Source organism: Cucurbita pepo, chromosome LG01 (genome assembly GCF_002806865.2).
Source record: "Cucurbita pepo subsp. pepo cultivar mu-cu-16 chromosome LG01, ASM280686v2, whole genome shotgun sequence".
In the NCBI taxonomy this organism is placed as follows: Eukaryota; Viridiplantae; Streptophyta; class Magnoliopsida; order Cucurbitales; family Cucurbitaceae; genus Cucurbita; species Cucurbita pepo.
In genome coordinates, this window is record NC_036638.1 from 16994950 (window position 1) to 17010704 (window position 15755).

Sequence of the window (15755 nt, forward strand, 5' to 3'; positions counted from 1 at the left end):
GGGGTGGTTGAGTCGGTCCGTATCGCAAAGCTAGTCACCATCTACTATAATGGTTGAAAACAGGGGACCAACTAAGACCCCTTAGTAAAGCTTAAATAAAGCAAACATTTCGGTTCATATTATTTTAAAATTTTAAATTTTGTTCTTAATAGGTTATAGAACCTCGTAACTAGTCATAACCTTAGAAATCACGAACAATTCAAGCCTGTGACCAAAGAATAAGTGTAAAAATACTCGGAAGAACGAATTTATAATTTAACCAAAGAATATTGCATAAGTTTTAGCCAACAGCCTAATACAATTCCAGTTCTCCACAGCTCCATCTTGAATTGTACAAAATTTAATGGAGGAAAAGAGGGAGAAAACAAGCTAAAACTACCTGAACGAAATCCTTTCTACAACCAAATGGAACTCCCAAGCAGGGCTCCAACCATCATCATCACTGCACAACTCAAAGCACCATACCCATAAGCGCTTGCAGAAGAATCTGAGTTCGTGGAGTTCATTGATGGGGCTGTGATGTTTGCCAAGGTGCCATTTCTCCCAACAACACTGTAACCCAAGAGATCACCAAAACTTAAGATCAATCAATGATTACTGACAAGAAAGGTTTCTGACATTGTTCTTAGGATGGGTTTGAAAGTGATCTTAAAATTAAGCAATTTTAGCTAGAGATCTTGAGTATGTTAGGATCGCACAACAATGCATATACTCGATCTAAATGAACACGAAGAACAGGAGAGACAAACACACTCGATCTAGATGAACACAGATTACTTCAAGTGTGTATAACAATAGAGATGGCGTGTACAGTAAGACAGACAGTGTATATAGTAAGAGAGACAAATGTGTACAGCAAGAGAGAATACAGAAACAGTAAGAGAGAATACATAAAATATATTTTTAAAGCCGTGTCTAAGAGTTTATATATGGTTCAGTTTATTATATACAGTTTTACCAGATATAACCATCTAGTGTGTAACTCTATACTAACCATTTAATTTACATGTTCTACTATGTATAAACATTGAGTGAGCTATGATAAATAAGCAGCAGACTCCATAACCCAACAGATTTTCTTAAATCTCCACTTAAACCTAAATACTCGAGGTTCTAGCTCAAGATTACCTACTTGGCTACTATATACTAAATGACCATTAAACTCGAAAGCTTGAATCGATACATTAGCGCAAATTTAATATGTTCCCGAAAAGTTTCTTAATGAAGTTTACCTTCCTATAAATGAGCAGGATCCATGACCTGCATTCATCAATCAAAGCAACAGAAAGACAAGTTAGCTATGAAGATATGCAGAAGAACATGAGGAGAAAAACAAGGAAAGTGATGAATTATGAACATCCTCGTACTTGGGTTTGTGGTTGTAACAGCAGCCACCCCATTGAAATTACACGACCCGGACACCTTCCCCATTTGATGATAATAAGTATTGAAAGCATATGTTGCATGAGCCATCACATTGTCAGGTTCATAGCACGGCTGCCCTTGAAGCAAAGCTGAGCAGTCTACCCTGCCAGGTCCACATGCCCAATCCAATGCAGCCTGTAGCATCTTCCGATCCGCGCCATCTTTTGCAGCACAGTATGTCGGGTTCATCGTATCGTTCGCTAACACGAGTCCTGATCCTGTCAAGTGTAGAATGTATATAGACCTTCCATTTGCATCGAACAATCCCCAATTCTTCTCAGAGATTGGCCCAGATTTCATGTCCTCATTATAGAGCTCATAAATGTAAGTACTAACAGCAATCCCTGGATGTTTAGGAGTTCCAGTTTTGTTCAACACATGCCTAATTAAGTTGCTGTTGTAAGTGTTAGCATTGTCCAAGGTAGCATCTGGCTCATTAGAGCCACCTTTTGATGGCCAACCAGTTTCTGAAACTACAATGGGTATGTTGGTGAAATTTAGAAGCGCCATAGCAAAGTAGGCTGCATCAACAATTGTATCAAAAGCATTGGTGTAGGAGAGAAGCGTGTTCGAATCGACGGCTGCTTTATTCGAAGGGAGAGGCTTTAAGAGTGCATAATCCAACATGATATAGCGATTAGATTGCATATAGTCATAGTAGGGGTAGACATTGAGCATAAGGAAGGAGTTAGTAGATTGCAAGAAACCAAGAAGGGGTACTATCACAGAATCCAATGATGAATTGAAGAACGCTTGCGAAGGCGGGAACGAATCGATAATAATCGAAGACGAAAGAGGCGTCGAGACCTTGATTTGGTGGTCAAGATTGGATGCAACAAGTGCTGAGTGAATGTATTTCAAGGCATTGACAAGGATCTTAGCTGCATTAGGAAGAGTTGTTAGGACTTCAGAGCCAACAGAAATGGCAGTGATGTTAGTAGCTGGATAATGTGCTAAGACATTGTGGTTAACCCAGTTAGCTGCTGTGGAGTTTGATTGGCCAATTCCTAGAAGCTGTTCATTAGGGACAGATACCATAACTTGAATGCCTGTGTTTGCAAGGGCTATAAGCATGGCGCCATCAGTATCGTATAACCGAACATGTCGAATTTGTTGAGCTTTCAAGAGGGCTACTACTTGAGTTGGGTGAGGCATTACTGAAAGATCTGTTCCTATATTCACACCAACAAATACATCTGCAAGAACAAATCACAAAAAATGGTGATCACCCATTAATTTGTATTGGGATTATATGCCTAAACTCTAAGATTTAGTGATGATTGAATATAATATCCAAGCAGAGGTCAGCTCTAACATATAAAAGATTAATAGATACTCTCCTATTAGTTTAATCTTTGAACATAACAGTCCAAGGCACCGCTAGTAGATAGTGTCTTCTTTGGACTTTTCCTTCCAGACTTCCGCTCAAGGTTCTAAACACGTCTACTAGGGAGAGGTATCCACACCCTTATAAAGGAATGTTTTGTTCCCCTCTCCAACCGATGTGCGATCTCACAATCCACCCCTCTTGGGAGCTCAGCGTTCTCGCTGGCACACCGCTTGGTATCTGACTCTAATACCATTTGTAACAGCCCGAGCTCACTGTTAGCAGATATTGTCATCTCTGGCTTTCCCTTCTAGGCTTCCCCTCAAGGTTTTAAAACACGTTTACACTCTTATAAATGAATGTTTCGTTCTCCTCTCCAACTGATGTAGGATCTCACAATCTAATCCCAAGCCACGAGTAGATATTATCCTCTTTTGGGTTTCTTTTTCAGGCTTCCCCATAAGGTTTCAAAACACGTCTTCTAGGGAGAGGTTTCCACCCTCTTACAAAGGGATGTTCCGTTCCCCTCTCAAACCGATGTGAGATCTCACAATCCACTCCCATTGGGGGCTAGTGTCACAACGGGCATGCAACCATGAACAACACGTCCTGGACAAGCAAAACCGGGATATCTGTCATGCAGCCATTGACCACACGCCTTGGACATGCATGACTGTGACACCCAGCGAGTCCTCGTGGGCACATTGCTTAGTATCTAACTCTAATACCACTTGTAATTGCTCAAGCCCCTGCTACAAATATTGTCCTATTTAAGTTTTCCCTCACGATTTTAAAACACGTTTGTTATAAAAGAATGCTTCATTCCCCACCTCCAAGCTGACCTAGAATCTCACCACCATTGTATCACAACATAAACTTAAAAGTTCCAAATGGTTTGATTGAGTGCAATAAATGTTCATAATCCACAGTCCATTAATGACAGAGCAGCAACCACTCTTGTGGCATTTAAGCAATGTAGTGCTTTCCCTTTCCTCCTTTTGTCTTATTTTCTTCTGGGTTCATCATGTTTCACACAGATACAAAAATGAACTCCAACAAACCCACATTCATCACACTCACAAAACGAAAAACAGCTCAAACATCCATAAAAGCAGCAAGAAAAACAGTAAATCCCTAGAGAAACAAGCATAGATTCAGCTGAAATCACAGAAAGAACAGAGTTGGAGGAACAAATTAGAGTGAAGTAAGCAGCACTCACCTTCAGCAATGGCCTGCAGAGACAACAGGGAAGAAATCAAGAGCAGAAATGAAAGAGCCATTGGAGAATCCATAGCTTTGTTGTTGACACAGAGATTGAAGAACCCAAAAATGGGGGAATCAGTGGAAGAACAGAATGAGTGTAGGCAAGTTAAAACCAAGGTAAAGCAACCGATAAAAAGTGGAAAAAGATGCAGGAATATATGGGCAACACAGAGAGAAGTAGGGTCCAGGGACCCACTTATCACGTGGATGCCTAGTCAGATCGATCGGACGGTCAAAAATGGTTACTGGTTTTTTAGATTAAAATTTTTGGTCTTATTACTTTTTTTTTTGTATGATAAAAATATTTTATTTTGGTAACAATTAACTTTAAAAAAATTACAAGAATTAAAATGAAATATTTATATTATTGATTAAAAAAAAAAAAAAAAACTATTGTTGACTGGGTTTGAAGTTAAAAAGGATACAAATTTAATATAAATTGGAGCAGTAAAAAGTAGTTTTTTTGTTTTTACCACAAAATCCACCGGCAAAGGCCGGGGTGTAAAGTATCGGGTTCCGTGCAAGAGCCGTTAGTGACCGTGGAGCCAATAAAAAGGAGGGAAATTTAGTGTTTGTGGACCCCACATCCCAATAAATAAATAATAAAACGAGCTGGTAACATTCTAACGGTCATTTTTACCCCTTTTTACGAGTCCTTTTATTTTTACCACTAATGTCTTAAGCAATATGTAATATTATAATTATTAAAGTACATATTGCCTTTTTTTTTTCTATAATTGGAATAAATTAAAATTCTAGTCGTTTTAAGGAATTATTTATGATAATTTTATTATTGGGATTAATTTACAAATTTTGAACCAAATTTATAATTTAATCCATATATTAATCTTACCCAATACTTTTCCTAAATAACTGAAATATTGTAGGTGAAATGGAATCACGTGAAGCAAATCTTAGCAACGTTTGACCAAAACAAGCTTAGAAGCACGAAGTTGAGAATGAAACTATATAGGTACGAATACGCACTGAGAACCCCCTAGATGAAAACCACGCAGTTAAGATGATATGAACCAAGAGAGATGTGAAGAAAATATGGTTGAAATTATCAAAAACTATTTCAATTCATGCCACATCGAACAAGAATGAAGTTTCATGTTATAAATTTTGGGTGAATTACAATTTAGAGTAATTTAGAGTTATTGTATTTCATTAAAGTAATTTAAGACTTTTTAGTTACTTTAGATTACAATTACATAATGGTTAATTATGACCGTATGAATCTTACAACTCTTGGAATGCCTTTAATAGTTTCATTTTGAGACTATATAAAGCCATGTATGTTGTATTTGTAAGTAGACTTGGAAAATATATATAGTAAAAGAAGCATTTTGTGCTTTTCTTTAGCCAATGACTAAGTTTATTTGCAATTCTACGTAGTTTAGGTTACATGTAGAATCATTCAAGCTCGACATGATCAATATTGCTTGTGGAGCGATTCGAATCTCAAACAAGTGTTCTTGCGTTGAGATATTTGATCAACAAGAATCATTCAAGCTAGAAATGATCGATCTTGCTTGTGGAGTGATTCGAATCTCAAACAATATTCTTGCCTTGAGATATTTGATCAACGAGGTAATCCGAATCTTATTCTCCTTGTATCGATTCCTTATCTTATCATAAGAGTTGCTCTTTAGGATATAACAATAAGAAAGCAAATCAAATAGTAGTAAGAGTGGCTCATTAGGAAATAAATTTTTGACCTCACAAAAAACTAGTTGTAATAACCAAAACCTGATTAATAGATATTGTTTGTTTTGGCCCGTTATATATCGTATTCAGCCTCACAATTTTAAAATGCGTTTGGTTAACAACGATATACAATGGGCTAAAGCAGACAATATTTGTCAACGATGCGAGCTTAAGCTGTTATAAATGGTATCAGAAGTAGACATCGAGCGGTGTACCAACGAGAGCGCTGGCCCTGAAGGGGAGTGGATTGTAAAATCCCACATTGGTTGGAGAGGGGAACAAAATATTCGTTATAATAGTGTGGAAATCTTTCCCTAGAAGACGTGTTTTAAAACCATGAGTTTGACAGTGATACATAATGGACTAAAGTAACAATATCTACTGGTGGTGGCCTCAAGTTGTTACAAATGATATCAGAGTTCACTGGTCAGAGTAAGGCTAGACCCTCTCCATAGTAGACGTGTCGTGAAGTCGTGAGACTAACGATAATACGTAATGGGTCAAAGCAGACAATATCTACTAGCGATGAGGGATGAGCTTTCGATGTTACAATTGTTTAGTCATTGAGCATGGTGGTTACAATGAACACTCTAAACAAATCTAGTGAGCCAAAATCCACTTTAGTATGCTTCAAATTCTCTAGTTTTCTCTAAAATCATGGCATTTCTTCGCCAAAAACTGTCAACATTTATTCTCTCGTCGTCCAAAATTTCCTTCTGTTCATCCATACGAAAACTTAACTCAATTACAGCTGCAGATGAACTCATCAACAACGATGCAATCGTAAATTCAATATGCGATTCATTCACAAGACGCGAAAGCTGGGACACTCTGACTCGAAAATTCGAGACTCTGGAACTAAACGATTCGTTGGTCCAAAAAGTCTTGCTCAAATTCCAGCAGCTTGTTGATGCCAAACGCGCTCTAGGGTTCTTCCACTGGTCGGCCAAGAGGAAGAATTTCAATCATGGGTTTCAATCTTATGGTATTATGATTCATATTCTAGTGAAAGCTCGGTTGGTTATCGATGCTCGAGCTTTGCTCGAATCAATTTTGAAGAAAAATGAAGGTAGCTCTTTCAATTTCTCTATTGTAGATTCTCTATTGGATACTTATGAGGTGACTGATTCATCCCCATTTGTGTTCGATTTATTGATTCAAACTTGTGCTAAATTGAGATTGATTGATTTTGCTTTGAATATGTGTGCCCATTTGGAGGAACGTGGGTTCTCGTTGAGTTTGATAAGTTTCAATACTTTGCTTCATGTTGTGGAAAAATCTGATGAGAATCGTAAGGTTTGGAAGATTTATGAGCAAATGATTAGGAAAAGAGTTTACCCCAATGTGATTACTGTTAGGATCATGATCAATTCGTTGTGTAAGGAAGGTAAATTGCAAGAAATTTCTGATATGTTGAGTAGAATCCATGGCAGTCGTTGCTCTGCTTCTTTGATTGTCAATGGCTGTTTGATTTACAGGATTTTGGAGGAGGGGAGAGTTGAAGATGGTGTAATGTTGTTGAAGAGAATGTTGCAGAAAAACATGATTCTTGACGATATTGCTTATTCATTGATTGTTTATGCTAAACTGAAAATTGGGAATATAAAATCTGCACAGGAAGTGTTTGATGAAATGTCTAAAAGAGGATTTCAGGCAAATTCTTTCATTTATACATTGTTCATTGGCGCCCATTGTAGAGATGGAAGGATTGAAGAAGCTCATTGCTTGATGGAAGAGATGGAAAACATGGGTTTGAAGCCATATCCTGAAACCTTCAATCTTCTCATTGAAGGGTGTAGAGATTCAGAAGAAAGCTTGAGAATGTGTGAGAAAATGTTAGAAAGAGGGTTTGTTCCCAGTTGTTCATCTTTCAATGTGGCAATAGCTAAGATTTGTGAGGAAGGAGATGTGAAAAAGGCTAATGAAATGTTAACCATTTTATTAGATAAAGGGTTCTTGCCTGATGAAACCACTTACACCAATCTAATCATAGGATATGGGAAAATTGGTGAAACTCAGGAGATTCTTAAGCTATATTATGAAATGGATGCTAGATTACTTTCTCCTGGCGTGTCGGTTTTCTTTGCACTGATTGGGAGCTTTTGTCAATCTGGGAGACTGGAAGAAGCAGAGAAATATTTGAAGATTATGAAAGATAGGTCTATACAACCAAGTGTATCTATATATCAAACATTATCCTTGTTCTATTTGAAGAAGGGTAATAGAGCAAAGGCTCTAGAACATTATAATGAGATGATGTTCAATGGATAGAAGCTTTGTTTGTTTCTAAGCATTTGCAGGTTTTTATATGGAATTGACACGTTGATATGATATTCGTTCTCTTCTCTGGCAGAGTACTCGATGTTGAAAGAAGCTTACTCATTCGGAAGGTAAATTGGCGCCTTCTATTTATTTATGCCTATACTTTTACTTGTAAAGCAATCCGAGCTCTTCTGAATTCAATGGTTAGAAGTAAGTTACTGAGTCTTGATTTAGCCTGGCTGTAACAGCCCAGTCTAAATCGTCTTGATTTAGCTTAGCTTTAACAGTCAAAGTCCACTGCTAGTAGATATTGTCCACTTTGGCTCGTTATATATCGTTGTCAGTCACATGGTTTTAAAACGCGTATGCTAGGAGAGGTTTTCGTTTTTCCCTTCAACCAATATGAGATTTCACACTAATCCTTCTACGATAAGAAAGGGCCAATTCGAATGGAACTTTATCTTCAAGAAAACAGTGTTTATGCTTTTTTATGGGCTGTGCTGATTCTTGAGGTTAAGTTTCTGCTTGAAGAAGGGTAATTGAGCAGAAGGTCTAGATGAGATGACGTTCAATGGATAGAAGCTTTATTTGTTTCTAAGCATTTGCAGGTTTTTATATGGAATTGACTCGTTGATACTCGTTCTCTTCTCTCTTCTCTCGTAGAGTACTCTTATGTTTAAAGATGCTTACTCGTTCGAAGGTAATGCACATACTTTTACTTGGAAAGAAATTAGAGCTCTTATGAATTCAGTTGTTAGAAGTTAATTGAGTCTTGATGTAGCCTAGCCATTCTATGATAAGGAATGTGATATGAACCAAGAGACATCCATCATACAATATACTTCAATGAAGATGTGAAGAAAATATTGTTGAAATTATCCAAAGATATTTCAATTCACGTCACATCAAACAAAAATGAAGTTTTATGTTATAAATTTTGGGTAGATTACAATTTAGAGTAATTTAGAGTCATTGTATTTCATTAATATATTTTAAGACTTTTTATTTACTTTAGGTTACAATGGTTAACTATGGTCATTAAGTATGAATGTTACAACTCTTGGAATGCCTTTAATAGTTTCATTTTGAGGCTATATAAAGCCATGTATGTTGTATTTGTAAGTAGACTTGGAAAATATAGCAAAAGAAGCATTTGTGATTTTCTTAAGCCAATGACTAAGTTTCTTTGCAATTCTATGTAGTTTAGGTTGCATGTAGAATCATTCAAGCTCGACATGATCAATCTTGCTTGTGAAGTGATTTGAATCTCAATCAAGTGTTCTTGTCTTGAAATATTTGATCAACAAGAATCATTCAAGCTAGACATGATCGATTTTGCTTGTGGAGTGATTCGAATCTCAAACAATGTTCTTGCCTTGAGATATTCGATCAACAAGGTAATCCGAATCTTACACCCCTTATAGTGATTTTCTCATATCATAAGGGGTCAATTCGAATTGAACTTTATCTTCAAGAAAACAGTGGTCATGCTTTTTTTATTGGATGTTTGTGCTGATTCTTGAGGTTAAGTTTTTGCATTTTTAGTCGGTATATGAATTCCTTCTTATTAGTGTAGCTTGCACGGTCTAGTCAGCCTAATCCAATGAGCACTGGTTGATCTCAACCTCCGGGGATAAGTGTTGACCGACCTCGGCCTCGGGCAGTAGGAACTGTTAGGAATCACGGACCTCAACAATGCTATGATATTGTTCACTTTGAATATAAACTCTCATGGTTTTGTTTTTGGTTTTCCCAAAAGGCCTCATACGAACAAAGGATGTAGTTCTTACTTATAAACTCATGATCAACCCTCCCAACAATCTTCAATAGGAGCTGGTTTCCTTAACCGATTGGTTCCACTTAAATTCTGGTGTTTAATGTTCATCGTCTCCATCTTCATTTAGTTTTGCTTTTCCATATTCTTGCTCATTTTGTTGAATGTGGTGTGAAAGTCTTTCGAGCGAGCCTTTTCTTCTCCAAATAACCTCAACTATTGTTGCCAAAATCTAAAGAATGCAACTCATCTGATCTTCATGTGACAACAATGGTAAAATTTATTTGAGAAAGGGAAGAAGAACGAGGCCTGCAAAACAAAAGAAATATATACACTAATGTGATATTGGCACATGCTCGCTTGAAGGTCAACCTTGACCTCTTCTGTGAGGTTGTTCATGTTAGACGAACACGACTCTCCACAATGGTGACGAACACGACTCCCCACAATAAACCCATGATCATTCCCTAAATTAGCCGATGTGGGACTTTCATCATCCAACAGTTCATAGGGTCAGTCACAACCTCTTGTCGAGGCCAACCACATGTCTTACCTTCTTATTTGTTCCATGATTTGGTCTCCTTACGTGTCAGTCACAACCTCGTGTTAGTCTTTTCTTTATTGGTTTTGCCTAGATCCAATTTTAGCCCAAATAAAAAGTACACCCTTTGATGCATTCTAGAGAATCAAATAAACAACCTACAACAATAAGGTATTAAAAATTAAGTTTAAAACTAATAAAAAATTAATAAAATAGAAAATATTGCCAACAATTTTCTCATCAAATATTTNAAAAAAAAAAAAAAAATTAATCTCCAAAAAAAGATAATATAATATAATTTCATAATTCATAACAAAAAAAATTATGGTTAATAATTACCAAATTTAAAAGGAAAACACCTATAAAATAAACATGAATTTTTATATTATTCCCAAAATTAGAAAATAGATAATAAACTTCCGTTACTAACGGCGTTAAGTTGAGTTTTGTGGAGTCGCGGCGAGTGATGGTTCTGTATCCGATGTTGACGTCTGAATCTACACTTTTTTCCCTTTTAATTTCTTTTTTTTTTCCGGTGGGGTCCACAGAACAATATAATAAAAAATTTAAAAAATAATAATAATACTTCTACTACTAATAATAATTGTTTTTAAATATAGGAATTTTTGTTCAAAGGGTTTCACTTAATATTTTTTTGTAAAATAATTTACAAATAATAATAATAGGTAATTAATTTAAAGAAACTCATAAATTAAAATAAAGGAAGGAATGAAACTTAAAATTTTAATAGTTCACAAAAAAATTAAAAATAATTTTATTTATTTTCATTTATAATTGATACAAAAAATAAAAAGATATAACGTTTATTAATATATTTATAGCAAAATTGGAACAGATATATTAGGTAAAATTTTGAATTTTTAATTAAAATATGTGTACAAGACAAAATATTCTAAAATTATTTATTAAATATGAGTGATATTTTCTAAATATAGAAGTAATTAGTTTTCTCATTTTTTAAAAAAAAAAGTAATTTTTTTTTTCATATTTATTGTGCCAAAAAAAAAAAAAGCCGCGTTGGGAAGGCTTTAGGACGGACGAGGCGCGTGTTAAGCACGAAGTGTGAGGAAAAGTATGATTGGGTTTTGGTAAATGACGTGGCAAGAGTGGAAGTTGACTCTTCATTATTTTCCATGGAGTTGCACATGTGTAACCTGCCTCAATTTACATGTTTCCTCACGCGACCTGTCACTCGGTGCACACCACTTCCTTTTAAATATATATTTGGTTTAATTAATTTAAATATTTCTCTCTTTTCTTTATATGATTTTTTAAAATATATATTCATTTCCCTCGAAATAAACATACATATCAATGATTTATTATCTGACTCGAACATTTTAAAACTAGAATTCGTTGGTATGGCCATTCAAGAAGTCCTTTTAATAATAACTCTCATACAATTCTCGTGAAAACTGGAGAAAATAGAATTCCTCATACACACGTTTAGGTTTAGCCAATTTTTGTGTCAGATCATTTCAATTTAATTTTGAAGAAATAAAATAAAATTATAAGAAAATAAAATATAAAACCTATAAAAAAGAAAAATTTTAGAATAAAAATAAAATAAAGCGCGTGAATAACACGAAGGGGAAGTGAAGGTGGACGAAAATGAAAGAGTAATGTAGAAAGGAAACAGCATTGCATTGGTGGACCCCGCAGTTGCCATCAAAGTTCCCATTAATTTGAAAGCCCTTTTAACACAACCCTTATTATTTTCTTTCCATTTATTATTATTATTTTTAAAACACCTTCCATAAATTTATACTCTTATATAGTTTTATTTATAAATATATATATATATATATTTTTTTTCAATTTTGGAAATAAAAAGTATAAAAAACCGTCTGTGTGACGGAGAGTAGGTTATAATCTTCACACATGGTTCATATTTGTTCGATGATAAAAGAATAATCTCTCTATTGGCATGAGGCCTGTAAGCTTAATGTAAACCCATGAGAGCTTATGGTCAAAACAGATAATATAACACGGGGAGAGGGGTGAAAGGATATTTACCTTTTCTCCATTTTCCAAAAATTATAAATTAAAAAAGAACAAAATTATAATTCCCCCAAAAAGAGGAAAAAGAAAAAAAAGAGAACTGGCTTCTATTATTATGGCGTCTGTTGTTCCTTATCTCCTACTGTATTTCCTTTTCCTATCATGTTCTCTCTGAAAAAGAAGAGGAAGAAAAAAAAAAGGAAAAAAAAGATCTCAATATTCTGAATACCATTTCCATTTGCATGGTTGAGTTTTGATTTTTCTGTTTTCTCTGCTTGGATTCTTGTTTTGTTCTGTTTAGATGAAGATGAAGATGAAGAGGGAGCTTGAGGATGATAGATCTACTGGTGGTGGTGTTTACGGCGGCGGAAGGCAGGGGGTTGGGAAAGGGGAGTGTTCTTCAGTGTTGAGTGGGAAAGTGAAGATGTGGGAGGAGGAGGAGGAGCAAGAGGTCGGCGGCGGAGGAATGGATGAGTTGCTTGCTGTTTTGGGCTATAAGGTTAGAGCGTCGGACATGGCGGATGTGGCGCAGAAGATGGAGCAACTGGAGATGGTGATGGGATCTGTTAAGGAAGATGGGATTTCTCATCTGGCTTCTGATACTGTTCATTATAATCCTTCTGATCTCTCTGCTTGGATTCAAAATATGCTCTCTGAATTCAATAATACACCCAACCATTTCAACTCTTCTTCTATTTCTACTCCTCCTCCTCAATCTTCTCAATATTCCAATCCTCACTCACGGATTCAATCCAGGCCTTCGCGGTTGTACGACGACGATTCTGAGTACGATCTCAGCGCCATTCCTGGCGTAGCGGTTTTTCCCTCCAAAGATTCCTCAACAGAAATCGAAACTAATTCTCGCAAGCGAGTGAAAATTGAAGGAGAGAGTTCGGTGAATTTGTTGCCGCCATCGCCACCGTTTGTTGCTGCTGCGGCAGCGGCCGGGATTGTCTCTGAACCTTCTCGGCCGGTGGTGGTTGTGGAGGAGGGCTCGCAAGACGCAGGGATTCAACTCGTTCACACTCTAATGGCCTGCGCCGAGGCCGTGCAGCAAGAGAACATGAAGATCGCTGAGGCATTGGTGAAGCACATCGGATTACTAGCGGTATCGCAAGCCGGAGCGATGAGGAAAGTCGCGACGTATTTTGCCGAAGCCCTAGCTCGTCGGATTTACAGAATCTACTCTCCTCAAGACGGATTTTACTCTTCATACGCCGATATCCTCCAGATGCACTTTTACGAGACCTGTCCGTATCTGAAATTCGCGCATTTCACTGCGAATCAAGCGATTCTCGAAGCATTCGCGTCGGCATCGAGAGTTCATGTCATCGATTTCAGTCTCAATCAAGGTATGCAATGGCCGGCGCTGATGCAAGCGCTCGCATTACGGCCAGGAGGTCCGCCGACGTTTCGATTGACTGGAATCGGCCCGCCGAAGCAAGGTAATACAGCCGATTCGTTGCAGCAAGTCGGTTGGAAGTTAGCACAGATGGCGGAGGCCATTGGTGTGGAGTTTGAGTTCAATCAAATCGTGTGTAGTAACCTAGCTAATCTCAATCCGGCGGCACTGGAGATTCGGCCGCCGGCGGTGGAGGCTGTGGCGGTGAATTCGGTGTTCGATCTCCACCGGTTACTGGCTCGGCCTGGAGCGATCGAGAAGGTTTTGGGATCGATAAAAGCAACGAAGCCGAAGATCGTGACGATTGTAGAACAAGAAGCAAACCACAACGGGAGGGTTTTCATGGACCGGTTCACCGAGGCGTTACATTATTACTCAAACATGTTTGACTCGCTCGAGGTTTCCTCGACCGGGTTTGAACCGGCAAGTGAGGACGTATTGTTGTCTGAAGTTTATTTAGGAAGGCAGATTTGTAATGTGGTGGCTTGTGAAGGACCAGACCGAGTCGAACGGCACGAGTCGTTAACTCATTGGCGAACTCGGATGGAATCAGCTGGGTTCAACCCGGTTCATCTCGGTTCGAACGCGTTTAAGCAAGCTAGCATGCTTTTGGCCCTCTTTGCTGGAGGAGAGGGGTACCGAGTGGAAGAGAATAATGGGTGTTTGATGCTTGGCTGGCACACTCAACCGTTGATCGCCACGTCAGCTTGGCAGCTCGACGCCGATGAGTCGACCCAGTGAGTTCGTGGCCGTGGCNTATTACAATTTTTCCTTGTTCTCGGGTTTTTTTTTTTTTCTTTTTTTTTTTTTTCTGCCTTTGTATTTGAAGGGTGGATTAATGACTATATTTTTGGGGGTTGCCTTCTTGCAATAAATATGGTGAGCCTTAATTCTTCAAGAAATGTAAGAAATTATGAAAGTATTTTCCTAAGTGTGCCATTCCTCTTTGATTTAATTTTAATTTGAATGTTATTGGTTGATTGGATATTATTTGTTTATGAAATTTAAATTATAGTTTCATAGTTTAAGATTGTGATATTTGAAAACTTTATGTTATATGCGTATTTAAATTATACAAAATAAATTAATAAATGCATTGTCTGTACTAAGCCATGCGGTCTGGATGCTATTTATTTCCTTCTTGATTTCTCACAAATCAATCGATTCTCCACAATGGTATGATATTGTTCACTTTGAGTATAAGCTCTCATGACTTTGCTTAGTCGAGGTGGGACTTTTATCCAACAGATAGGATACCCAAGATGCACCTTCTTTCTCGATGGCTCAATTATAGGAATGTCATGGTTAAACGTGTTTTGCCTCGAACAATTCTATGTTGGATAATCTCTTGGAAATTTTACTAGAATACATGTGAGTGAGGACAAATGATGCTGAAAGGACGTGTGTTGGTATGTGAGGATAGTTTTCGCTCCTAGAAGCAAGAAGTAGGTAACTTAATGTAATGACTTTGGAGAATTTAATGTACCAATCTCGAGAATAAAGGCTTAAATTTTAGTCATCCTATCTTTAAGATTGCTTTCAGTCGAATGTGGTATTGATTTATTCACGTAATCCTCATTTACTTAGATATCACATATGACCTCAAAACAACCGTAAAGGTAAAGCAACGAGCACATAATTCGGCATCCTTTCAAATCATTATTAGGTGTTCAACCTTTTTGCAATCTTGAAGTTAAATCTCTTTTTGCAAAGCATAAAGTTGGTTGGTAATGAAATGATGAGAAGAAGTAGAGGCATGGGTTTGAAGAGGATTAAGCGTTAATACCCATTTCCCATGAAATTAATATCATTCATTCATCCAATTAACCCCATAGATATCATAATTAAAAGAGTTTGAAAAGACTTTAGATTAGATCAATAATAATTCCCTATTATTTCATTTTTCTTCCTTTTTTTTCTTTCGGTAGTTGACGGGTTTTGTCATGTCATCGTCACATTATCCATTCTTCACTGTATTACTTTTCACCCACAAACGCCTCCTCTTAATCGAGGCTCGACTTCTTTTCTT

At 37.0% G+C, this 15755-nt stretch overlaps 3 protein-coding genes across 3 annotated transcripts; 2 read left to right on the forward strand and 1 right to left on the reverse strand.

Moving 5' to 3' along the window:
- Positions 1–222: 222 nt before the first annotated feature.
- Positions 223–4132, reverse strand: LOC111808611 (glucan endo-1,3-beta-glucosidase 2-like). Its single transcript, XM_023694705.1, has 4 exons — positions 3972–4132; positions 1368–2621; positions 1233–1260; positions 223–552 (listed from the first exon to the last, which is right to left on the reverse strand). The coding sequence occupies exons 1-4, from the start codon at positions 4042–4044 to the stop codon at positions 396–398; spliced, it is 1512 nt and encodes a 503-aa protein (XP_023550473.1). The 5' UTR covers positions 4045–4132; the 3' UTR covers positions 223–395.
- Positions 4133–6326: 2194 nt separating this feature from the next.
- On the forward strand, positions 6327–8015 carry LOC111808601 (pentatricopeptide repeat-containing protein At1g66345, mitochondrial). The gene has a single exon (XM_023694693.1). It carries the CDS (start codon positions 6383–6385, stop codon positions 7994–7996), a length of 1614 nt encoding a protein of 537 aa, XP_023550461.1. The 5' UTR covers positions 6327–6382; the 3' UTR covers positions 7997–8015.
- A 4415-nt stretch (positions 8016–12430) lies between these two features.
- Positions 12431–14476, forward strand: LOC111805269 (DELLA protein GAI-like). The gene has a single exon (XM_023690259.1). It carries the CDS (start codon positions 12626–12628, stop codon positions 14465–14467), a length of 1842 nt encoding a protein of 613 aa, XP_023546027.1. The 5' UTR covers positions 12431–12625; the 3' UTR covers positions 14468–14476.
- The last annotated feature ends 1279 nt before the right edge of the window (positions 14477–15755 follow it).

What these genes read in the sequence shown, in the direction of transcription:
- LOC111805269 (XM_023690259.1), top strand. Translation starts at nt 12,626, where the DNA reads ATGAAGATGAAGATGAAGAGGGAGCTTGAGGATGATAGATCTACTGGT.
- LOC111808601 (XM_023694693.1), top strand. Translation starts at nt 6,383, where the DNA reads ATGGCATTTCTTCGCCAAAAACTGTCAACATTTATTCTCTCGTCGTCC.
- LOC111808611 (XM_023694705.1), bottom strand. Translation starts at nt 4,044, where the DNA reads ATGGATTCTCCAATGGCTCTTTCATTTCTGCTCTTGATTTCTTCCCTG. An exon ending in TCTGCAGGCCATTGCTGAAG is followed by an intron (nt 2,622 to 3,971) that starts GTGAGTGCTGCT and finishes TTGTTCTTGCAG; the next exon opens with ATGTATTTGTTGGTGTGAAT. An exon ending in TCCTGCTCATTTATAGGAAG is followed by an intron (nt 553 to 1,232) that starts GTAAACTTCATT and finishes CTTGGGTTACAG; the next exon opens with TGTTGTTGGGAGAAATGGCA.